We start from the raw sequence: 26,090 nt of genomic DNA, 5'->3' as shown, positions 1-26,090 counted from the left end.
TTGAATTTTACGTTGTTTTTAATTGTAGTATTCAAACACATCAGAATAATTAATGTCTTCCAAGTTCAGTTGATGTGATTTGGAGAAGTGGAGTAAAAAAACAAAACAGTACAACTGTTCAAACATATGCCCAGAGAGAGAATAAGAAACAAACTGAAGTTAAGGAGTAAAAGCCACACATTTGTTGTCCAAGTGCATTTATTGTGATCCGTGTCCACCTCAAGTGGTACCACACTCAGATCACTGAACCAGCCAGAAAGGAAAATAACTTCACTGCATGTAGTTTGCTTTACCGAATGTGGAAGTTTGTGCAGAACCCCAACCACAAAATTGTGGCTAACAAAATGAACTGGCTAATAACTCTGAGAAACCACTCTCGGCACTGTGGCTGGTGAAAAAAAGTCCATGTCAAGCCCTGCTGCTGATCATCATCATCAGTCCAAAGGTGGTGATGACGGCGGCGGCGTTACTGATGGCGCGAGCTCTTCATTGCTACTGTCTTCCACATCTGGTACATCTGGTGCATCAGCCTGCATGACGGAGTCTGTGGAGGGTGACCGGCGGCGCATGCTGCTGGGCGTGCAGGGCAATCTTTCCCGAGCTCTCTCCGAGGGCGCTGCCGCGTTGCTATCAGCCTCCGTCCCCGACAACCACGGCGGGGTCAGTGTTGATTCTGCCGACTCCCTTTCCAACGTGAAGGTTGGTTTCTCATTTTCAGCTAAATGGGTGGGGGGGGGGGGGGGGGGTCATTAGAGGTACGGATACTGTTCCTCCCAAATATTGTTCATAAATCTAAAATTAGTGAGCATTTTGTAGAGATTGCATAATCCATCCACCTCACAGGTGTGACATATCAAGATGCTGATTTGACAGATTGATTATTGCTCAGGTGGGTCACAATAAAAAAACTGATAGATAGATTTTTAAAAAAAAAAATTTACCTTCCGCTTTCCGGAGGACTTTCATTGTGAGTGAATCATCCGATGCCTCATAGCTGGAGGTGCTGTCCTCCTCCACTATATCAGGCTCTAGAAAATAAATGTGATGAGTGTCATATTGTAATGTATATATCACATTAGTTGCTTATTTTCTTACCTTCGTTGCCATATCGGTAAAGTTTTCCACTTGACATCTGCAAGAGAGAGAGTTAGTTATTAAATACAAGTCCAGGATTTATGATGTCCATGGCCCAATTAGAATGTATTTATGTTTTTTTGTTTCCAAAATATTGTTTACGTTTGAGTTTAACAAAATGTCAGCACAAACCATTGCAAAGTGACTACAACGGAAGAAGTTGTTTAGACTTTACCTCGTTAAGTTGAGACGTTGTGTAAAATGTAAATAAAAACAGAATATACAATGATTTTGAAATCTTTTTCAACTTGTATTCAACTGAATACACCACAAAGGCAATGTCAGGTGTTTGTGAAAGGCATCATCAAGCTTGACCTTATGTTCGTGGAGTTTTTTGGGGTACTTTGCCAACGCCTTTGCAGCAAGACCCATCTTTGTAGACTTAAAAGACTCCAAACGGTTTCTCATAGTCCTCTGGAATATCTCCTGCGCCTCTTTTTTGTCTTTGTTGACCTCGATATAGCTCCTGCTGTATCTATGTCGATGCTGCGACAGAAAATGTGCAGGAAGGAGGAATTAACGAGAGCGACATCTTATTCTCGCGCTCAACTCAATGCCCGTGTCCAAATTCTCAAGGCTGGCTCAGGCTGGGTCCTCCGAAAGCCGAATTTGTCGGCTGCATGACGTCACTCCCGACGCGACTCGACAGCACGCCCGGACTGACATATGAATGGATTGTCAACACTGCTTGTCGGTAGCGCGTTGTTCGACAATCCATTCATCTGTAAATCAGTCATAAATCCGTGCGTGCTGTCGAGTCGCGGCGGGGGTGACGTCACGCAGCCGACAAATTCGAAGCCTTGTGAATTTCGACACAAGCAATGACTGTACCTGTTTCCTGCCTTTGTACAAGTGTTGTTGCAGCAGGTGGTGGCTGATGTCTTCTTTTTGCTTCGCACCCTTCAGTGACTGCTCATGCATGTCCAAGCTCACCGAAGGCCAAGGTTCTCTTCTACTTAGGTAAAATGTTAACATACATGTTAGTAACTATCACAATGTCAATCACAACAGCATTATCTTCGGAAAGGTAGTTAAAAAAAAACTAAACTCTTGTCTTAGTATAATTATAGCTGAAAGTTTGAACTCACCCCAAAGTAGACACTGCACCAAGATCGTTTCCCATGTTAGCCATGATGTCAGAGGATTTTTGCGCAAACCTTTTCTCTAGTTCAATAACTCCAGATTGATTTCGAATCAGTCCCAAAGAGCCGTTGCGTTCGCCCTGCATCCAAAATAAGGAAACACTTTTTCTTTTTTTTTTATCAGTGAATGATCATTGCTTACTTTGTTTTCTTTCCATCAGTCTAGTTTTTTGACATGAGCCTGACTGAATAGTGAAATTCTCTGGTCACCCAAATTGGCACTAAAATTACATTTACTGTATTTTTGGCCTCATAGCATAAAAGTGACTTTTTTTCACCTGCCTCCAATTGCTACCCCGGCAAGCCCCCCACTCCCCCCAAACCCCTTTTTGCCTGTTTCATAATCCACAAATATTTAATCGAAGCGACTTCTGGTCTGTTGAATTTAGTTTTCTTGTTTGAAAAAATAAGAATACAAATTACTTAAGCAATTATGCTATCATTATACCTGGAAATAGCCTGGAAAATAGCATTTTAAATATTTAAAGGGAAAGTCAAGTCCAATTTTTTTTTTTCTTTACAAATCTTTACAATGCATCTTTTATGCACCTTTACTAGTCTAAATACGGCGATGATTCTAATTAATATTGCGTTTGTGGAAAATTAATTGAGCATGAAAATCCATCCATTTTTATGTCTCAGGGGGCGGCCATTTTGCCATTAGTGGTAGACTGAAAATGACATCAAAGTTGCTCTGGTGACAACTAATCATGGCTCACCTGTTTTCTCAGTTTGGACATGTAACGTTCGCAAGGTGAGCCCTGATTGGTCGTCACCTGAGCGCCGAGCAACTGTGATGTCATTTTCAGTCGCAAAATGGCTACCCCCTCAGATGGATAAAAATGGGTGAATTTAACTGCTTAATTCATACTCTAAAAAAGCAATATTAATCTGAATGCCTTATTAGTCTAGCAGGGCCACACAGACCATATTATTGTAAAGAATTTTTTTACTTTCAACTTCCCCTTTATAAACTTACTGTCGACAGTATTTTCCCATGAAAAAAAAATCAAGCTTCAAAGTCACGACTCGGTGGGGTTTCCGACAAATAATAGCAAAGATTCCTAAACAAAATTAGCGAATTGGTGAATTGACTGTTGAACCGTGACTACTAGTGCACCCACCTCAGTTACATAGCTTATAGCATCCTTGAGGTTGAGCCGATGAAAAACTTTGAAGACGTAGTCCTGATTCTTCCTTGCCGATGGCTTCATCAAAATCGGCGACACCCACTTCTCTTCAAAATGATTCCACCTGCACCGCAAGTAAATGTTTCAGCTCCATTCAACGTCATGCAGTTTCAATTTTGAACAATTATTTCACATACTTGTCCATCATGTAGTTGTGACCAAATTGTCCAGCTATATCTTCAATTGCAACCAGCATGTGTTCGAAGACCTGTTTGAAGAAGACAGGTTAGTTAGTCCAAGGTTAACTGTTCAGAGACTGTAAATGTGAAACATTTGATTTTTTAACTTCACCTTATTCTGCACTGTTTCTATGAGCGTGTGCTCGGTGTCTGAAGCTCTCTTAACTTTCAGCCAAGTGACAAGAGGTTTCAATGTCAGTCCCTGCAACCATCAAATTTAAATTTTCCGAGCCACGTCGACTAATCTAAAGATCCTCTCAACAAATCATAACCTACCTGAAGGATGACAGTGAAATAAACAACAATCAGAGTCGTGGAGACCATTAAATTCTTCTCCTTAATCTTGTTCCCATCCAGCATGACTGCCAGGCCGTAGGCGACCGCCCCTCGCAGGCCACCGTAGCTCATAATAATTTGATCGATGACCTCCAATTGGATCAGCCGGAATTTGTTCATGATCCAAGTTAGGAAAAAGACTCCTGTTGTATACAGCAAACACAAATTGAGTGTCTGGCGAAAAAAAATGCTATCACATTGCATCGTGTTTACTTTCAAACCTGACCAAATCTCACCAATGAAGCGATAAACAACGATGCAGATCAGTGTGAGGATGACTAAGCCGGTGTTCCACACCCATAACGTCTTATCGACGGCTGCGATTCCCAGGAAAACAAATATGATGGTTTCCGACCCATTGGCGAGCACCTTCATGGCGTATCTGACTGTGGTGACGGACCTCTCATCCATGTTTGCATTGATGTACTTTTTGCAGGACACGCCACAACAGATAGTCCTCCAGTGATAAAAAAAACACAGGGAGAGAAGCAAATAAATGCTTGATTTATGATTGTTGCCCAAAATCATATGGAACTAAACCTGTAAGCGAGTTCTGAGAATTGTTTCTATGAGAAAATGGACGGCCTGTAAAGCTGAGTCCATTTTGATTGTTTTGTTTGAGTTGTATTTTACAGGGGAAGGATTCTATTCAAGTATAAAAGAAAATGATCAGAATAGTCTTTGATTCTAAATATACTTTCTATTTGATTATTTTAATTCCAAGATTTTACTTAAGTTACAAGCTAAAAATTAATTGCGATTAATCACCATCAATCGTGGTAAACTAATTTGCATTTTAAATGTTTTAAGTGTCCCAAAAGACGTATTTATACGTTTTTTATGCTAGAGCATACAGAAGGCTTTGATGCAGCCTCTCAACTGCAAAGAGCAGTCGAAGAAATGGTAGTTATTACATAAACGGCCAGCAGATAGCAGCAATGCAAAAGAGATCAACCAGGGCCATGTTGGAAAAAAAGCTAATTTACTCACAGTTCTAAATAGATTAGTGAATAATGATGAAACTTAGCAATACTCTAATGCTAATTGTTGCAAAACAGAAACAGATAGAAATACACTTTCATCCTGATGAAAGAAGAGACTCTAATCTTTTGGTAGGTTCCGTGTTTTTATAGCAATAGAACACAATATTCCGTGGGCCTTGCAAAATCAGTCAAAATCCAGTAAAACAGCCGGGACTGAAGGGGATTGCTTCAGTGAAAATGGCTGGGAGTAAATGAGTCAATCACAATTAATCACGATTAATTACATTAAGTTGTGCGATAACTTACAAAATTGTAATCGTTTGACAGCACTAGTTGAAAAAAAAAATACAATAATAAGCCATCATGATAGTGTATATTGATAGATAATAGAAGCGACATGTTTAATTAACAGACGTGAGGACTCACGAAAGGATGGCAGAAAGGGAGAGCATCTCAGCAGTGAGGTATGAGAGGTACCCCACCACAAAGATGAAGCCTGGCTCAATGATCTGGATGCTTCTCGTGTATCTGGTCAGAAGAGAGAGCATCAAACCAAACAGTAGACCAAGGAGGGATCCACCAACTGCCACCAAAAAAAAGGAAACTGGACACAAGAAAAAAAAAATCACACACAGGCGTGCATTGTTTCATGTGGAAGTATGTTTTGTTCCTGGGAATCACTCATGCATTCAGATTTTCACGGCTTACCTATTGCGCTGAGTATATCCAAAAAATCAACAGGTTTGGTCTGGGGAATAAATGCCTCAATCGTATTGAAGAGCATCTGCAATAAACAGCACAGCACGACAAGCAATGGATATGATTTTCATTACATGCTAAATATGTTTACTGTACATTTAAAAGGCAAGTCAAGTCAACCCAAACATTTTCTTAACAATAATAAGTTCTATGCTGCCTCTCTTCTGATTAATATTGCACTTGTGGAATATGAATTAAGCAACAAAATCCACCTGTTTTCATCCATCTCAGGGGGCGGCCATTTTGCCACTTTGCCATCAACTGAAAATTACATCACAGTTGCTCAGGGCTCAGGTAACAACCAATCACGGCTCAGCTTGCCAACACATGAGCAAACTCAGCAAACAGGTGAGGTGTGATTGCTTGTTAAATGAGTCCTGAGCAACTATGATGTCATTTTCAGTTGACAGCAAATGACAAAATGGCCGCCCCCGGAGATGGATGCCAACGGGTGGAAGAACATTTTTGCATCCTCCTCAATCTTGAGAATTATGTTACTTTACAAATGTTATTTTGTTGAATTCGAAGATAACTATTGAAGCACCGTTAACAAACTCACCACTGTCACGCCGTCGTTGACTAGCGACTCTCCAAACACCAGAATGAAAAGAACCTCATTGACGTGGACCTCTTCAAAAACAGAAAAAACAGCCACCGGGTCCACAGCGGCAATCACAGAGCTGAACAAAAGATAATGTAGCAAGTCCATGTCCAATTTACCTGCAAAGCAAAAGGCAGGAGAGAGAGACAGAGAGAGAGATAGAGAGAGAGAGAGAGAGAGAGAGAGAGAGAGAGAGACATGTTGATTTGAAATTAAATTGAATGACATACTTAGTGATGTCCCCTCCATCAGCCATCACCTTATCGTGGTGGAGGGGTTTGTGTGTCCCAATGATCATAGGAGCAGCGTCTGCAGTGATCTGTCATGGCGAAGAAGAAGCTGAGGCAAAAGCCAAAGCTCTCAATTTAGTTGGGTTGGAAACTTTTAAAAACTTTGAAGCCAAATATTTGTTTTCGATTCACCGATGGAATCATTAATACAATCATCGATTTGATGAATATTTGATAGCTGCAGATCTTCAAAGCAGCTCTGCATGTTTCATTCATAACTAGCTGTAAACCTACTAACATCTTACCCATGGCTCCTCCCTTCTGACAGCCCCACAGGGTGAACCCCAAACTGACAGTATTCCACAAGGTCCCGATGACAGCGTAGACCAGAATGGTTCCAATGTTTCTGAAGAACAGCTTGTTTGGCATAAAGTAGCCTGCATCCAGGACGATTTGAGGAAGCAGGTATAAGAAGAACACGGTCGGCGTCAACCTGAACAGTTCCACTTTGTCAGCACCCCAGATAATGAAACCCAGGACGAAGCCGAAACAAATGAGCAGGGCGCTCTCTGGGATTATGTTTGTCACATGATGGTTCGACTCGATCACTGTGGAGAAACACAGATTTTCATTTCAGAGCATTTTCTTTTTCCTGTTGAAGTGAATACAATTTCATGGACACAATATTAGATATTTCTAAATAAATGTCAGTTTTTCTGATAGGGTAGAGAAAAAGCCTATCACGCACTAATTTTTTAAAATGAAATTCAAATATTACTGAAGTTTTACTTACCTAGTTTAGACAAAAATGCCACCAGTACACCTAGTGCAACTACATAAGGGCCCTCAACATGTTCCCACCTAAAAGACACAATGGCTATCCTGCTGTCGTTACCATTTTCTTGGGTACTGGAATTTTGATCCTTTACTGTCTCATTCTCAGTCACGATTGGGGACCCAAGGACCACAAAAATAAGCAACACTGAGCAGAGGAGCCAAATGTATGCAAATCCACATGGTTGCATTTGATCAGTTCAATCCAGGGAGGAAAGAAAAAGAAAGCCACTATGGAGTCAGACAGCAAATTAAAACTTTCTTTGGCTTCTGCCAAGTTCTTCCTTATTACCCTTGCTTAAACCTCCTCTCGTTTTCATCTTTACTCCACCTATCTGTTTTATATGTCTTATAGTCAGGGAATTGAATGCGAAAAGTCCAAGAGAGAGGAATCGCGTATGCCCTTTAAACGCAGAAAGGCTCTTTAATGTTCGTGTGTTGACGTAATCGTGTCGTGACGTCACGTAAGTCTGAAAATTTATTATTGGAATGATCTGCATAAAAACTCACGGTTAAACGAATGAGAGTTTTTTTAAATTTATTTATTTAAAGTCAAATGCGTTTTAGGTTCCTCGAGAATCGTTCGCGATAAGTAACTTCAGAAACGAAAGTTATCGTTTGGTACCACAGGCGTCGACTGGTAATATGTGTCCTCTGGCTCCCCTTAGTGGTAATTTTATTTTATTTTTTTTAAATGTGTTGATAATAATAATAATAATAATAATAATAATAATAATAATAATAATAATAATAATAATAATAATAAACTTTATTTACATATTGTAACGTTAGCGAAATAATGAGGCACCTCACTGCCCGTCCAAACTGTCGGAAACTACCCTATTCGCGACCCATCCATAGGTGTATCAACTTTCACAACACAGTAACGACCTGAGCGTACTTTTCGTGGTATGGCGGTCTTTCCCAGGAATAGTGCTCTCAAAAATATCGCATAAACAACTTGATGTTAATCAACAATTAGCCCTACGTGGTTGTTAGTGTACACTTGACCAATTTTTCCCAACATGTTTGAACCATGGTGCGTTATCTTACATTGGAAAATGTTCACATCGCACGGCCAATCACACATGTCACCAAAAGTATAAATGCTGAAATAATGTAACATACTTTTGTCTCAATTTAGTCACAAGTTCACATATTGTGAACCGTGGGTCTTTTAAGCTATTACAGTAGCTACTCAATAGAAGGAATGGCAACAGGTGGGTACGCCTTCTGCCACCTAGTGGAATAATATTTGTAGCTGGAATAGATAGATGAAAATACAATATTTATAGTTTTGATTGTACTTTTCACGGTACAAATGTCTTTCACTTTGATAGCCTGAAACATATAGCTTACCCCCTTACCTTCACAGTAACAGTAGTTTGCTGTTTGTCAAAATTTAACCTTACTTACTTCATCATCAAGTTGTCGAGGAAATGGATGTGTGACGAGGGGGAAAAAAATCAACTCCAAATTTCTTTTTCTCTTTTTAATTTAAAAAATCTACATCCATCTTAAAACAGTCCAATATTTTAATTGGTCAAATAATTTGTAATAGAAACTAAATAACACCTACTAACTATAATTAAGATATTTTAGATTATTTTTCTGTATGGATAAAAAAAACTTCAATTTGTAAATAAATACATGTCTTCATCATTAAGGCAGCTAGTTTGTTTAGCTAATCATCTTTTATCTCAAGGGCTGGTGCGTTGAAAGACAATTGAGATAAAGATCTATTTAATGCTACACTGTAACCTTCACATCACATAAAAAGCTGTACATATTACATACTTTGAAAAATGTCTACAATTTGGTTAAGTTGCCCTTTGTGCAATATGTACCTAATATGTATACCATAAAGTTCAACATGGTAGGTGAATAACCTCCCAGTGTGCATGCATGCATCTCCCAAGCGTGTTTAGGAAATGGCGAAGATGGAACTACAAGGGTCAAAGTGTTAAGAGTACAAAGGTTATTACAGGGGTTGTGTTTAACCAGTCTCACAGCAACCAAAAAAAAAAAAAACACGTTTCCTTGAAAATATTTCTAGAGGAGACAGTGCAAAGTCTGAGGTAACGTTCTGTGTCTTTGGCAGCCAAGTTAAAGGAGATGAAACGGGCGGCTACATGTGATCTTCGTGTCTGTCGGAAGGCGGCGGCGGCGGCGGCGGAGGTGTTAATGGGATATGAAAGTCGTCTTCATCCCTCTCTTGTGCGGCAGGTGCGTCCGCTTCCATAAAGGAGTCTGTGGAACGAGTACTGATACGTAGCGGGGCGAGACGTCGCAGGTTGCTGGGCGTCCACGGCAGCCTCACTTGGGCCCTCTGCGAGGGGGCCACCATGCTGCTATCGAGCTCGGCCTCCGCTAACCACGGTGGGATCTGCATGGGCGCCATAGAGTCCAGCTCGGGCATGAAGGCCGGATTCTCGATTCCAGCTGGAGAATGAGAAAATGTTTTATGATTACAAATCTGGAAATGAATAAACAAGTTGATGGATTCATTTTACCTCCCACTCTGTAGGTGAGCCTCATGGGGAGTGAGTCTCCTGATGCTTCGTAGCCAGACGCGCTGTCTCCTTCGGAGAACTCAAAATCTAGAACAACAGTTGTTGTAAATGTCACGGGGAAATACGTATGATGTTAGCTGTATAGTTTTTGTTGTGTAGAGCAGTGATACATACCTTCATCACCAGAATGGTAGCTTTTACTTTTATCTGTTGATTTTTTGGATGACATCTGCAATATAGGAAAAATATACAGTCCGCTTTGAGCCAGGTTAGCAAGGACTGCTGCTGGTCTAAATTGTCTTTATTTATTCCCAGCAGTCTGTTACTCGAGTTCAGAGGTCAAATGTGCCATTTGAAAAATCTGCCATTAGCCACAAAACCTTTGAGCATTGTGATGAACAAAACAGCGTGTTAGTGTTAGTTTGATGTATTGAGGGCCCAAAAGTTAATTAGATCTGCAACATAACTGAAAATATGCAGTATCCAATACTTTGAGATTCATTTATCTTTTATCTTCTGTTTGGATTATTATTTATATATTTATTTTCAGACTCAGTTTTTGATGCTTTTTTTTTTTTGTTAGAGATCTTTCTGCCTTTCTGTCAAATATCTGACATTTTTTGGCAATTTTATGGACATATGGTAATGTTCTGCCTCTCTTCTTTCTTTTTTTGTAAATTTTATAGTTATTTTTTGTCATATTTCCTGCCTTTTGCTATCAATATTCAGACTTTTTTTGGGCAATTTGATGGTAAAATTAGGGATTTATTTTCTTTGTGGACTTTTTATATTTAGTTTTTAAACGCTTTCTTTTCTGTCTTTTTTTTTTTTTAAACAAATACATTTTCTGACCTTTTGGCAATTTGTGTACATTATATGTTAATTTATGGGATTTCTTCTTTTGTTTTTGAACATTTTATAGTTACTTTTTAAAATGTTTTCTTTTCTGCCTTTTTTTTTAAACAATGTAATGACTTTTGGGGGCAATTTTGTGTACTTTATATGTACATTTTCGGGATTTTTTCTTTTGTTTTGGACATTTTATAAAGTTTTTAAAAAAAAAATTTTTCTGCCTTTCAAAAAAATTATTTTCTGACTTTTTTTGTGTACATTATATAGCAAAGTTCTTTTCCTCTTTCTTGGACATTTTATCGTCCCTTTTTAGACATTTTTAGGTATTTTTTTTAAAACTTCTCATCTACCATCTACGACTGACATTAAAAAAAAAATTATAATTTTTTTGAATCTAAATTATTAATTCATTTAAAGAATATTTTATCAATTTTTTTTTTACAAATAAATATGTAAAAAATAATTTATGTACATTTTTTAGAGATCCACAGGAGAGGTACTAAAGAGTGGCTCCAGAGCCGCAGGTTGCAGACGCCTGGTAGCCTATATAGCCAATAGTAAAGATCTACCCAGAACTGAATGAGTGTTTGACCTTTTGTTGCTGGTCTTTCTTTTGGTGCTTGCTTATTGTCTTTGGCGGGGCAACACCCATCTTGGCTGACTTGAACGACTCCAAACGACTTCTCATGGTCCTCTGGAAGATCTCCTGCACTTCATTTTCATCTTTGTTGACCTCAAAATGACTACGGCTGTACCTGTGCCGGTGCTAGAATTTTGAGAATGGATGTTAGTCACTCAGCCCGAAGTTCATTCTCCATTTGAAAGCTCGATCTGTATAACATGCTACCTGTTTCCTGCCTTTGTACAAGTGTTGCTGCAGCAGATGGTGACTGTTGATGTCCTCTGCTTCTCTCACACCTTTTATGGTCTGCTCATGCATTTCCAAGCTCACTGATGGCACAGGGTCTCGTCTAAAAAGGTAAAGCCATATTATTTATGTCCTATTACGTTCCACGTTTGGTTTTGATTGATTGCTATAGTTGGAGATTTGACATTCCCAGTCTATTAGAAAGTTCCGCTCACCCCATGGAGGACATTGTACCACGATCTTCTGCCATGTCAGCCATGATGTCTGGCATCACATCTGAAAATTTGTCACCATAATTCTTCTTGAAGTCAACAAACGCCGATTCGTTGCGGATGAATTCCAGAGAACCCCTGCGTTCACCCTGCACAAACATCATAATCATTCTTTTGAATGTTTCATGTGGTGAATATACAACAACAACAATTAGACGCTACCTACCTCAGCCACATAACTCATAGCATCCTTTAGGTTCAGCTGATGGAAAACTTTGAAGACATAGTCACGATTCTTCCTTGCGGATGGCTTCATGAAAATTCCTGACATCCATTTCTCCTCAAAATGACTCCATCTTCACAGAAAGCAAAAACATTCATTTGTAGCTTCTTTCAAGTCATTAAAATGTCAAATCCTAATGAAAGCGTTGTCATACTTGTCTCTCATGTAGTTGTGTCCAATTTGCCCAGATATATCTTCGATGGCTACGAGCATGTGATCGAAGACCTGAAAACAGATTTTTTTTTTTTTTAAAAAGTCAACTCCCCCCAATTTTTTTTTTTTACAATAATATGTTCTATGCAATCCCACTACTCTAAATACGGTATTTTGGTTAATATTGCGTTAGTGAAATATGAGTCAAAATCCTGCAATTTTTATCAATATCAATATCAGAAGGTGCCCATTTTGCCTCTTACTGTCGAGTGAAAATGACATCACAGTTGCTCACGGCTCAGTCAACAAACCAATCACAGCTGACCTCTTTTCTGAAGCTGAGCTGTGATTGGTTGTTACCTGAGACCTGAGCTACTGTGATGTCATCTTCAGTCGACAGCAAGTATCAAAATGGCCGCCCCCCGAGATTTTGCTTCATAACTCATATTCCACAAATGTAATATTAATCAGAATGTCACGTTTAGACTAGTGAGGTCACATGTAACATATTCTTGTCAACTGAGGTGTTAACAGATTTTCTTTTTAAATTCACCTTGTTCTGCACTTTTTCAATAAGGGAGACGTCACACACTGCAGCTCTCTTTACTTTGAGCCAAGTGACAAGAGGTTTCATAGTTACTCCCTGCAACCCAAAGATATAAAATGAGAGTTAAAATGAAATCAGTAACTTTAGCAAAAGTCTTTTTAGAGACATAAAACAGGTAATTATTACCTGTAGGATGACAGTGAAATAAACAACAATCAGAGTCGTGGAGACCATTAAATTCTTCTCCTTAATCTTGTTCCCATCCAGCATGACTGCCAGGCCGTAGGCGACCGCCCCTCGCAGGCCACCGTAGCTCATAATAATTTGATCGATGACTTCCAACCGCACCAGCCGGAATTTGTTCATGATCCAGGTTAGGAAAAAAACACCTGTTGGAAATAGGGACTCTTGAGCTATCACAATGACATTGATCAATTTCACTTTAAAAAAAAAAAACACCTGACAAAAATCTTACCGATGAAGCGATACACGAAGATGAAGAGGAGCGTGAGGAGGACAAAGCCCGTGTTCCACACCCACAACGTCTTATCAACGGCAGAAATCCCGAGGAAAACGAAAATGATGGTTTCCGACCCATTGGCGATCACCTTCATGACGTATTTGACCGTGGTGACGGACCTCTCATCCATGTTTGCGTTTATGTACTTTTGGCAGCTGACGCCACAGAAGACAATTCTACAGAGAGAAAAGGACAACGGATTGACTTAAAACCTGGATTGGATTCGGAACTTCCCAAAATCTGAGAACGTCCTCTGAAGAGCACTTACGCAAGAATGGCAGAAAGGGAGAGCATCTCAGCAGTGAGGTAGGAGAGGTACCCCAACACAAAGATGAAGCCCGCCTCTATGATCTGAACATTTTTGGTGCATCTGGTCAGAAGAGAGAGCAGCAAACCGAACACCATCCCAAGTAGGGAGCCGCCGAATGCCACCACAAAGAAGGAAACTGGAAACAATGGCAGAATATTTGTTTCAAATATCGACCGTTATTCTCGCATGCCATTTTATGAGGACTCCTTACTTATTCCTTTGATTATCTCCACCGCATCAATTTGGGATCCTCCCAGGGAGACAAAGGAATCAAATACATTGAAGAGCACCTAAAGTAGAGAGGGAGAATGATTATTTTTTTGTTTGTTGAGGGAAATCATGAGATAAAGATACGAGACTACAGGATGAATTATCTGGCCAAGCAAGCACAAGGGAATAAGCATAGAGCCTTGTGGCACACCACATTTTTCAGGAGTAGGCTAATAGTAGAATTACACTTGATGGGTGTACAAAATCCTTAAGCGCACAGTTCAATGATACAAACACGTTAGGATTAACGATTCAGAATTATGAGAGGAGATGGTGTCTGAAATGAGTTCCTTTATGATTTTATTGAGGGCAAATTCTGCTGCGACACAAACGTGATCCACATTGGAATGGTTCATTGAGTTCATGATCTCATGTGTGCTCGCAGGCCAAAACGCTACGATTTCATGGATTCATGCGCATATAGAAGTCGACGGAAATAAATTTTTCCTCCACAATTAGTAATATTGTCTTGTTCAGAAACATTTAACAGCGATCATGCTAGAATGGCGCATACGAACCACTGTCACGCCATCGTTGAGGAGTGACTCTCCAAACACCAGGATGAAGAGGACCTCATTGACATGGACCTGTTCAAACACAGCGAGGACAGCTACCGGGTCCACAGCAGCAATCAGGCTGCCGAATAGAAGATACTGCAGCAGGCCGATGTCAAGGTCACCTGCGAAAGGTCAGAAGACCGATTGTAACTTTGCTGTTACAAAACAGTGGTTTTAATTTCAGTTGGACTTTAATCAGTGCTTACGCTCAGTTTTGAGTTATTCATTAGACTAAAGCTGGAACTTTGATCTGCGTATACAGTATATGTAAATTATGTTTTGTATATGTAATATACATTGTGAACTTTCTAACTACCTGTGTGTTGTGTTGTGTTGATACTACGTCTTCCGTCCACATTCCAAAAACATGTTAGGTTAACTGAAGACACTCGCGGTTAGGCAGAATTAATTTTTGGGTTTTAATTAAAAAAATTTCCTCCGCAATGCATTTCAATGGGCATCAATATTTGTATCCTATTTGTGGGTTTAGCCCAGTCCTTATCCCCTGCAAATAATGGGGGAGACTATAATTCATTTCACGCTTAAAACAGTTGGAACACAAATAACAGAAATTGGGTCAAAAAGGGACCAATTCAACTTTTTGGGTTATTCAATTAACCCATTAAGTTGGGTCAAATGAATAACCCACAAAACAATGCAAAAATTGGATTGCTTTGTGGCCTATTAATTTAATTTCACCCAATTTAATGGGTTAAATAGCTTAAATTTTTTTTTTTTTAAAAAAGACCCAGTTCATTTCAGTTATTTAATATGAACCAACGTTTTGGATTAAATAACTCAAAAAGTTGTGTCAATTCATTTTTGACCAAATTCAACTGGGTTATTTAATTAACCCAAAAAGGTGAGTCAAACGAATAAACCACAAAACAACCTGCAAACAGTTGTTTGTTTTGAGCAGATTAGGTTTATTTTACCCAATGCTGGGTTATTTATTTTTAACCTTTCAGTATGCTGGGTTGAAGATTGGATTTGAGTGGGCTGGGATTTTGGATCTTTGGGTGGGTTGCGTGGGACCTGGTGTAAAAACTGCCAGAACGGAAAGTTGGAAATAAAATGTGTGTTATTTTTAACCACAGCTATACTGATAACCTGGCTACCAAATTCTTGGCAGCTTTAATGCATAAGTATGGGTAATTTATAACCCTTGTTGGAACAACAGATCAAATCCTCAACCCATTGCACCCAAGAACCCAACATTGGCTGAGTACCTTTTAAATCCAACGTTGGGTTAGGCATTTCAACCAATTTGGGTTACTTTTCACCAAGAAAATTCTAAGAGTGTAGTTCCTAACTCCACAACTTGAACATACTTAGCCACTAAATTCAATTCAGATTCCCTTCTTACCCATGGCTCCTCCTTTGTGACAGCCCCACAGCGAGAGCCCCACGCTAGCGGCGTTCCAGCAGGTCCCAATAATGGCGTAGACCAAGATGGTCCCCATGTTGCTGAAGAACAGCTTGTTTGGCATGAAGTAGCCCGCATCCAGGATGATTTGAGGCAGCAGGTAGAAGAAGAAGACGGTCGGGGTCAACTTGAAGGTCTGCACCTTATCCGCACCCCAGATCATGCCGCCGAGGATGAAGCCGAAGCAAATGAGCAGGGCGCTCTCTGGGATTATGTTTGTCACGTGATGGTTGGACTCAATTACTGTTGAAACATAAATAAATATGAGAATTAGAAAGGAAGTTAAAAGGAAATAATTCTTGACAAATTATGTGAGCGAGATGGTAAAAGTTGGAAAATTGAAATCTCATCTCAAATCCACTTTTTTATTTTAGAGCATTGTCTTTTGCTGCCAGACAAAAATTTTGACCCAGCGTAAACTTAAAACTCGAATGTGGTTGCAAAATTTGCAAATGATCAACTGTTGAACATTTTGTCCTTGGCATATCATTAACCATCGTGGCTGTGTATATGAATGCCCCGAAATATCTTTGCATAACTAAACAGACATTTGGTTAAGGTCGCTTGACTTTATGGCTTAATAATCAAGCCCAGTGAACCAATAAAAAAGACACATTTCACAATGTTGATTTATGTCAGTGGGGATGATTTGTGTTGTGGGGTTGCATTCATTGGGAGTTGTTGAAGGTAATGCAAGAGCTAACTTTTTTTTTTTCCAATTAATTTAACAGTTTCTAATTGCCAATGCTAGCAACTGCCTTGCTAACTTGCCGATCCTAACATACTTGAGATTTTATTTATTATTTTTTCAATTAAAATGAAATTGTTGGATTCAGCAAGGATAGTTTGACAAAAAATAAATAAAAAATAACATTAAGTGAGATGAAAACAGCCTTTTATTGTTTTTGTTTTTTTGACTAAAGAACGTTCATTTACATGAAAAAAAATAAAGGATCTTCCCCTGTTCTTTTCTGTCCAGTCAAGATTTCTGATACCAGAAAAAAGGAAAAAAAAAAAAAAAGATTACTGATTGAAATGTTGCTTGCTTACATACCCAGTTTTGACAAAAAAGCAACCACGACCCATAACGCAATCAGATAAGGGGTCTCCACATGATGCCACTTAAAAGACACGATGGGAATCCCGGTGATGCTGGAAGCGTGCCCATGATCGCTTGCGTTGGATCCGGAAATGTGATGGTCCCCATTCTCCACCGTGACTCCGGGGATGAAACAAATCAACAGTATTAACCCTAGGAGCCAAATGTGCACACGTCCACGTGGTTCCATTTGGACAGGAAAATATCAAAAGTGAGAAAAGGAAAGTCTCTCTAAAGAAAAAAAAAAAGTCCTGTGCTGAAGATGATGAGTTTGACAGTCTGTCACACTTGTTTTCCCTTTTTTCTTGATCAGATGTAGTTCTTCTGCTTCTTACTCTTTTGTTTTCTTTAAATTGTCATGACGCTGTCTCCTACCGGCTCCGAGTTGTCATTCTTCTATCTCTATGTGGCTTTTGATCCCCTCTTCTTCCTGTCAGGCAACAAACTGGGCAGAACACTAAGACTTGGCCTTTTTATATGTTCAGCATCTCCTCTAAGATCAAGGTTGAGAGTTGAATCAAATGGAGTGTAACGGATGTCCAGAAAAGGTGTCCAACCCCACCACCACCCATTTCCATTCTCATATATCACATTTACACATGGGTCAACGTTTACCATGCCCCTCTCATAGTGGAGGATTAAGTGATAAGTAAAGTGTTACCGGCTCTGGACGTGTTTGGCTACATTTCTACTGCTTCACCTTGCAGCTTTGGGCAGAGTAATTATTGACACCGCTGTTGCATAATCTTTAGTTAAAGCTTTCCCTTGATTTAATGTGGCAAAAAAAAAGTGCTAATTAGAAGAAAAACTTAAGATCCAAAAAGAATAGGCGGGAAATTGCAATATTTGAGTTTATATTGTGCCTGCAACTAATCTGAACTGGGTAGCCAGGTTGTTTTGTTTTGTTTTGTTTAAAAAGTTAATAGAATTACACTTTGTTGACAAGTTCAGCTGAAAAATAACAGGTTAGCTTTGCCATTTAGCCAAGGGTGTCCAAATGTTTTTCTTCCAAGGGCTTACATACAAAAAAAAACCCGTTGGGTCGGCCCCGCTAACATATTTGTTTCTATTTCATGCTTTAAATGTTGTTGTTGTCCACTTTAATGTATTTAATTTTATAATTATTTCACATACCATTAAAAGGAGTCTAAACTAGTCTAGTCTAGACTAGTCTAAACATGGCATTCTGATTAATATTGCATTTCTGGAATATAAATAAAGCTGTAAAATCCCCCCATTTGTATCCATCTCCGGGGGCGGCCATTTTGTCACTTGCTGTCGACTGATAATGACATGACAGTTGCTCAAGGACTCAGGTAATGACCAATCACGGCTCACCTTGCGAAGGTCACATAACCAAACTTAGAAAACCTTGCTAAGGTCACATGACCAAACTCAGAAAAAAAGGTGAGCCGTGATCGGTCGTCACCTGCGATGTAATTTTCAATCAACGGCAAGTGGCAAAATGGCCGCCCCCCCTAACATGGACAAAAATCCTCAAATGCAAGATAAATCAGATCATCACGTGGGACTGCATACAACATGATATTGCAAATAAATATTTTGAGTTGCCTTTAATAGCATTCATTTAGTACAGTAAGTACACGTAATCTGAACATGAGCCAAATGAAACTGTGACCTCTGTGACCTGTTCGGCGGTTTAAAAAAAAAAAACTTTGAAGAGGTTTATGGGCTGAAAGTAAAACAGACACACACACAAATGCCGCTGCATTGTTCTTTTACTACATACTTTATTGGAAAAGAAGCTTGGCAGTCTCTGTCCATGTACAGATTTTACGTAATGCATATCAGCCAACACTGCATAATCTGCCTTTTGCATTTTTCTTAACAAATTATATGGGTTCATAGTGTATTCATTCCCAAAGCACCGGTTCTATCAAGTCGTGACTGGGGTTTTTATTTGGCCAACTGTTCCGTCCTGTTTGAGCAGGACAAGGCACAAAAGCCTTGTTAGAAAGGTTTGATAGTTTGACACATGAGCTCTCACGCAGGTGTGCAACTCCAGTTACGACCCTTATGCCATATGACATAATATAGATTCATGTTAACTAACACATTCTATTATTGAGGTAAAATTGCATTGGACCTGCAAATGTGAGAGAGGTGTACCTATTGTTGTGGCTGTAATGTAGAATTGCACGGCATCATAATTATTAAAAAGTGCTTATCGTTTTTAAATTGCAACATTAGTTACGCTTGACCAATGAACTGTATGCTGTTTTCTCAAGCATCAACCTTATCAACTAATGAGCAGTGTTGAGGACGTAACTTTATGAAAGTAATTAGTTATAGTTAGTAATTTAATTACTTCATAACAAAAGTAACTCGTTGCTAGGCATTATTAAAAAAAAAATTAACATCAAATAATTAGGATTTTTTTTACATTTTTTTCTAAATATTATTATTATTATTAAAGCATTAACTCATTGATTAATCACACAAAAAATATCACATTAATCAACTATTAACGTACTGTATATTAATCACAGAAATTTTGACCGCAGATGATAAACGCTTAAACGAAGGAACTTTTCAACCTTAATAAAATATTTCCGTAACTCTCCTGATAAAACATCTTGAATGGTACCTTTGCCGTGGCCCGAGGGAGTCTGTATCATTTTTACTGGCACTAAACAACTTTGAGGAGGATGGTAGGAACACTGCCACACCCAAAAAAAACTACGAATGTGCTGACTGCTTTATGGCATACGTCACTTCCTCCTTTACCAATTCCTTACAAAGACGGAAGTCAATTTGACTGGCATGAGCTCAAAAACCATGCAATGCGCTTGTCCTTATGGGAAATGTAGTCTTCCTTCATGCATAACATGATCTCTTTTGTCCATATGGTGCCACCATAATCAACATAAACTGAAAGTTCCTTAGTGTTGCTTTAATGTCCATAAAATCCAAACTATTGAGCCAATCATATTGCTATTTTAAGAGATTGATGTGGGCCTAAGTTAGAGATGTGCATGTCAATTTTGGTGGCGAATAATGAGGTCGTATATCTTCCTGTAAATGGCTGGCCTTTAGCTAGGTCAGATTTTAAAATGGCCGCAGCTGTGTATGGTAGACGGTATAAAAAGGGCTTGGGCACACTAAAAGTAAAAGTGTTTGATTGTGTAGGTGAAGTGTGCTAGGAATTGCAATTTAAGTTGCCAGTAACTCATTCACAGCCATAAATTCATTAAAAAAAAAAAGATTATTAAAAATTAGGGGCAACAGGCGATTAAAATTTTAATCATAATTAATCGCATGACTTTACTAGTTAACTCATGATTAATCACAAATTTTATATCTGTTCTAAATTTACAATAAAAACAATTCTAGTTTTTTTTTTTTACTCTTGTTAACAAAATAGGGGGGGGGGGGTGTTAAACTAATAGAAATAGTCAAAATGAATTTTTGATCTTCTTCTGAGAAGGATTTTTTTTTTTGACGTTTATAGCCGTCAATGGCAGTCAATGATTTAACAAAAAAAAGAAAAGATTATTAAAAATTAGGGGCGACAGGCGATAATTTTTTTTAAATCGTATTTAATTGCGTGAATTTCACTAGTTAACTCACGATTAATCACAAATTTGATATCTGTTCTAAATGTACAATAAAAAAGTCTAGGTTTTCATACTCTTGTTAACAAAAGTGAAATAGAAATAGTTCAAATGAATTTTTGACGTTTTTAGCCGTCAATGGCAGTCAATGAGTTAATGATACGCTGTGCAGTAGAAGTGGGTTGTAAATGTAATTGCTGATATAGCGAAATAATTTAAGCCTAGAAAACAGAAATAAACTCAACAAAATAATCATTTGGAGTTTTGGCAATATCTGCAATAGAAGAAAAGTAATCAATGGGCTAATGGGTTAGTAGAACATAATTCAAGAGGCTTGATGTCTACTCAAAACAAAAATAATCTATGACAAAGATAACACATCGCCTTATCACATACTAACCGGAAAACAGCATCACTCTTCTTCTACGTGAATTTGTGTCAGCCGTTGTCGCGTCATCACAACCTAACATGACTCGAGTGCAATGTGAAGATCCAAAGAAAGCAAGCATTGTAAAATCCTCAAGCAGGAAACAAGATCTGGGAAAAAATTGGTGTCATTGTCCGGATTTCAACCCAATGAGATAAAGTCAACAGTGAGGGTGTGTGCGTAATGTTTGTTTTTACAGTACATTGGTCATACTTGATCATATATGCTAGTTTCAAATTCTTTCAAGATAAAACAGCCAAATCAAGATCCACAGTGCGTATTAATCTGTAATAAAACATGCACCCGATTTATCGTCACCTTGCTCCGATGTACCGCCAACGATACTATCTACACCCAAAACAACTCAGTATGTTGCATTTTGTTACAATTCCACGCCGACCCATTTTATCTTTCGACAAACAGAATAACATTGCCTTAATTGACCCGCCGCAAATCCTTCATCATATTCGACAAGGAAGATCACATTCCCTTATTTATGGATCATGAAGCATACACAAACACATGCGACCATTTACAGTGTCCACAATGCTGTCCTTGTTGTGTATACAGGAAAAAGAATGACTCTGATCCCAAGGTTCAAGCAGCCTTTCACAGGTTCTTGGACCATAGATCATGAAGGAACACCAAACAAACAAATTCCCCAAAATCTCCCCGGTCCACAGTACACACCCAGATCCTTATTTGAGTCTGCGCCAATCATCAAATATGGTCACTAATGATCATGTTTCTTTCATGTTGATTGCATTTCCTTTTAGCATTCTTTTACCTTGACTTTAGACTCGCAGGACGCAACATTCCTCTCTAAACAAACATTCCCCTTAAGCAAATGTTTTCATTTGAAGGCTTGATGCAGATAAATGGAAAGATGCAATTTATTAACTCATTGACTGCCATTGACGGGTATAAACGTCAATAATTAATTTAACTATTTCTATTAGTACATTTTTGTTAACAATAGTATGAAAACCTAGAATTTTTTTATTGTACATTTAGAACAGATGTAAAATTTGTGATTAATCGCGAGTTAACTAGTGAAGTCATGCGATTAATTACGATTAAAAATGTTCATCGCCTCTTGCCCCTAATTTTTAATCATCTTTTTTTTAAATGAATTCATGGCAGTAAATGAAAACAATCAATAGAAATGATGTATTGTTGTAACTGCTAAATAACTTTGTGTAGAAGATAAGGATTTTCAACATTTTGGGGTGGCCTCGGCCCAGTATCCGACTAGACTAGATCAACCCCTGCACTGAACAGCGAACAAATCTGTCAACGTTCACAAATCAGAACTTGACACAAACCAGAAAGTGTATGAATGTTTTGTTTGTTTCTAAAATTGTATTCACTTTAATCTTCAGAGTGTTAGTTTGGCATTTAAATGATCTTTTTAACCAAGTTAATTTAATTTCTTAGTTCCCAGTTCCTTTTATCAAATTGTCTTTTAGCTTTGTTGTAGCCTTTTATTCTGTTTTGTTTTAGCTTTTAACTGTTTTAATTTTGTTGTCTTTTAGTTTTTAGCTACAGTTATTTTTGTTGGTTAAACAATTTCTTTATTCCAAAACAGGACATTATTTCCAATTGATGTACAAACATTAGTGCTGTCACTATCCAATATTTTTTAGAATCAATTAATCTATCGATTATTCAATCGATTAATCGACTAATCAGAATATTTTATTTTTGCATTAAAGTGTATTACAAAAGCATTTTCCCCCTATGATGACTCTTTATTAACCAATGATTGGTGTTTATTTCATACGTCATATACGTATAGTGATTTAAAAAAAATAAATGGATGTGGATTGATGCTTTACCATGTTACTGGTTCGATCATTGTTTTTCAAAGTAAGAAAAAGAAGATGTTGACTACAGAATTACTGTTGATATTTGCACATTTTTAAGTTAAAAATGTCTCAAACAATTACTCGATTATTAAAATAGTTGTCGATTAATTTGAAAATCGATTACTTATCGATTAATCGATTAATTTTTACAGCTTTAAGAAGCATACATATTTGTAAATAATTATCATGTCTGTGACATGTCAGAAAACTGGCAAAAAATTTGTTTTCCAAAGTAAAAGCAAATGTTTTATTTTGAAATTGGAGAATATTTAGTGTTGAGAAGCATTTGCACATTTTTAAATGATTAACCGATTATTGAAAATAATCATCGATTAATTTGATAATCAATTAGTTGCACCTCTAGTTGATTATCATCTGCAGAGTGCAAACGTAATGAAGTAGAAAAAGAAAAAAAAGGGCTCAAGTAAAGTACAGAATACCTGAAAAGTTTGCTTATGTACAATAATGGTAGATAATACAACTCCTGTACAGTATCTCTTTCTGCTTTCAAAATGTTCCCATCAGTGTGTTCCCCTCATTATTTTCTCATTCAATCAACATTTAAACTGACTCACTGATTTTGCAGATCCAGGAGACCAGAATCCACAGAGTCACCAAGTATGGGACCGAGACATGGCTCCACTTCCAAGACACAATCGGTAGAGTAGTGATGGGCCCACCCCCGTGACCACCACCCTCACCGTGATCATGACCGTCTCCCGTCACATCATGACCCGAGTCCGTCCCCGTGTGTGGGTTTGCTGTTGTTCCGTGATCACCGCTTGGTTCGGTCTCATGTCCATTGTGTTCCGAGCGGGTCACGCTTGGCAGTCCTTGAGAAACCGTCAATAACATGCAAAGTAAAAGTGTTATCCGCCGCACGGTTGCCATGCTGTTTTTAATTGTTTCGGACTCGAACCAAGTCTCAAACTGAAGCACAGCTTTTCTCTGTTGGTCTCCTCCTTGACGTTCAGTTGTCTTTCACTTTGCTCTCAAGCATATGTCCACATCTTTATCTGTCATGAGCGCACTGGCCGTCCCTTGCGTCTCAGCAGTCGGTCAAGGATACAGCTTTTTTCTTTCTTTTTGAACAGGTGAGGCTCTGCCCATCTTTGATGCTTGTCTGTCTCCTCCTCCTTTCTTCCTGGCTCAGCTTGTTCGTCCACTTTGTTCAATAGAAGATTCAGTGCCCTCATCACTCCTTTATTGCCATAGATGGTTTATATGCCTCGTTTACTTCATTTTATAGTTTTTTAAGTTACTATATAACTTCAACTGCTATTTTAAACTGAACCTTGAAGTTGCCTACATGTCTGAGTTGACTTTTTTTTTTGTGTGTCTCTTATTAGATTTGTTGCACTTTAATTTGTAAAAACAAAAGCTCCAAAAATTTGAAAATGAAATTCTGTTTGTTAGAGAAATCTACAGTGTGCAACATGAGGTCACTTTTTATTCTACATAAAACCCGTGTGTCATTTGACTTCTCATTTTATATGCAATATGTTTTGATTTACTCTGAGAGCAGTGGTGTTTAACAGCTTAGAGATAAAAAATAATAATGATAAAATCTTAATGAGACATTTACACACGATTAGTTTATAGAAAGAGGAAGTTGTAAAGCGGGATTCGATTTGGTGGGGTTCCGTTTGAGAGGCTATGATGCAGTGAGTTTCTTGTTGTCATTTTACAATATGTATGAACTTGTTAATAAATGTAGCATTTCCTTTTAACGAGATTTTGTAAGGAATTTCTTCCTGGACAAGGCCCGAGAATCGCCCCTTACTTGGAAAGCCTGTACTGGGGGAATTCCAGTCGCAATGCAGCAGACACGTAAAAATTTTGCAGTAATACATTTAATAATAATGCATATATGTGTAAAGACTGGAGTCAAGTTAGTATTTTACCATTTTAAAAATGTGCAGAATTTTACAAGTTAGTTCATGTTAAAGATTAGCTAGCTCTTAATATGAAAAGAAAAATGCACTGAGCTGTCTTACAGATGCAATAATGCCATCTAGTGGCAGATATATGACCTCAACACAAATTAATATCACACTCGTTTTTTACAGTACAGTACTTTTTTTTTTAACCTCAATTTTAGGAATTCTTTTGAAATTACTGTATCAATGACTAAAAGATGCAGCCATATTGCTATTCGTTTAACATTTTTTCCAACTTTTATGTTAACAAGAGTATGAAAACAGAAAAAAAAAACATTTGATTGTACATTTAGAACATACATAAAATTTGTGATTAATCGTGAGTTAACTATTGAAGCCATGTGATTAATTGCGATTAAAATTTTCAATTTAATTTAATATTTTTTTTAAAAAATAAATAAATAAAAAATTAATCGCCTGTGTTCATCTCCAATAAAAAAAAAAAAATCTTTGTGGTGCAATATGATTGGAGGCTTGTACACTTTAAAGCGTATTAGATATGATGCACTCACATTGTTCCAAAAATTCAATATTTTACTGCAATGCTCCAAAAGACAAATCAAACACAGAAAACCCCCACAAAGGATGGCGCTTATCGTCAATGTTTGAATTTGTTTCCTGGTGACATGCACGTGCAGTGATTTAGTAAGTGATAAGTACATACAGTATGGTGAAATCCTGTCGTATAAATTGTACTACTATTTACAAAGTACCTCTTCCTGCTCAACCAAAACAAAGTTTTGCCCTGTTACGCCCATTCAGACAGTCAAACTTATGTTAAAGTGAAGTGAAAGACATTTCACACTCAGTTCCATGCAGGTGTTCTGTTTCATTATACTGGCTTGCAAAAAAACGCTTCAAAGGAAGCTGTTAGCACGGCACCTCTGTTGACAGTTTATTAGTAAACTCGATGTATTGATTGCTAACCTATCCTAAGACGGGCAGAGAAAAATGTGCGTCTGGGGTCAGAGGTAATCAGGCGGTTGTTTTAACCTTGGAGGTAAAGCCTCAGCTTGTAACATATTGGTCAGAACAGATCAAGTTGAGTTTTGGCATTAACTCATTCACTGCCATTGACGCCTATATACGTCAAAAATTCATTTGAACTATTTTTTATTAGTTTAACATTTGTTTCCACTTTCGTTAACAAGCGTATGGAAACCTAGATTTTTTTTATTGTTTATTTAGAACAGATATAAAATGTGAGTTAACTAGTGAACTAGTGCGATTAATTACGATAACAAATTTTAATCGCCTGATTTTTTAAAAGAAAAAGATTATC

General features: G+C 38.0%; 2 protein-coding genes across 7 annotated transcripts; both read right to left on the bottom strand.

Moving 5' to 3' along the window:
• On the bottom strand, positions 1-7,809 carry LOC144036940 (sodium/hydrogen exchanger 3-like). 4 transcript variants are annotated; one of them, XM_077547942.1, is made up of 16 exons: positions 7,348-7,809; positions 6,860-7,162; positions 6,283-6,443; positions 5,673-5,748; positions 5,391-5,568; positions 4,218-4,441; positions 3,922-4,124; positions 3,758-3,847; positions 3,604-3,674; positions 3,401-3,530; positions 2,223-2,356; positions 1,966-2,089; positions 1,450-1,620; positions 1,096-1,132; positions 942-1,028; positions 1-718 (listed from the first exon to the last, which is right to left on the bottom strand). In XM_077547942.1, exons 1-16 carry the CDS (start codon positions 7,577-7,579, stop codon positions 435-437), a joined length of 2,505 nt encoding a protein of 834 aa, XP_077404068.1. In that variant the 5' UTR covers positions 7,580-7,809; the 3' UTR covers positions 1-434. The 4 variants fall into 4 exon arrangements, with proteins under 4 accessions (XP_077404068.1, XP_077404070.1, XP_077404069.1 ...); XM_077547944.1 differs by having other exon boundaries at positions 1,966-2,086; XM_077547943.1 differs by having other exon boundaries at positions 4,218-4,438.
• Positions 7,810-8,865: 1,056 nt separating this feature from the next.
• LOC144037633 (sodium/hydrogen exchanger 3-like) lies at positions 8,866-23,903 on the bottom strand. 3 transcript variants are annotated; one of them, XM_077549236.1, is made up of 16 exons: positions 23,444-23,903; positions 15,840-16,142; positions 14,435-14,595; positions 13,858-13,936; positions 13,605-13,782; positions 13,292-13,512; positions 13,003-13,205; positions 12,823-12,912; positions 12,271-12,341; positions 12,060-12,189; positions 11,837-11,982; positions 11,601-11,724; positions 11,346-11,519; positions 10,076-10,130; positions 9,902-9,988; positions 8,866-9,830 (listed from the first exon to the last, which is right to left on the bottom strand). In XM_077549236.1, the coding sequence occupies exons 1-16, from the start codon at positions 23,757-23,759 to the stop codon at positions 9,517-9,519; spliced, it is 2,652 nt and encodes an 883-aa protein (XP_077405362.1). In that variant the 5' UTR covers positions 23,760-23,903; the 3' UTR covers positions 8,866-9,516. The 3 variants fall into 3 exon arrangements, with proteins under 3 accessions (XP_077405362.1, XP_077405363.1, XP_077405364.1); XM_077549237.1 differs by lacking the exon at positions 23,444-23,903 and adding an exon at positions 20,974-21,070; XM_077549238.1 differs by lacking the exon at positions 23,444-23,903 and adding an exon at positions 16,954-17,211.
• Positions 23,904-26,090: the final 2,187 nt, after the last annotated feature.

The sequence above is a fragment of the Vanacampus margaritifer genome, chromosome 17 (assembly GCF_051991255.1).
Source record: "Vanacampus margaritifer isolate UIUO_Vmar chromosome 17, RoL_Vmar_1.0, whole genome shotgun sequence".
Taxonomy (NCBI): domain Eukaryota; kingdom Metazoa; phylum Chordata; class Actinopteri; order Syngnathiformes; family Syngnathidae; genus Vanacampus; species Vanacampus margaritifer.
This window is presented reverse-complemented; position numbering and strand designations above follow the sequence as displayed.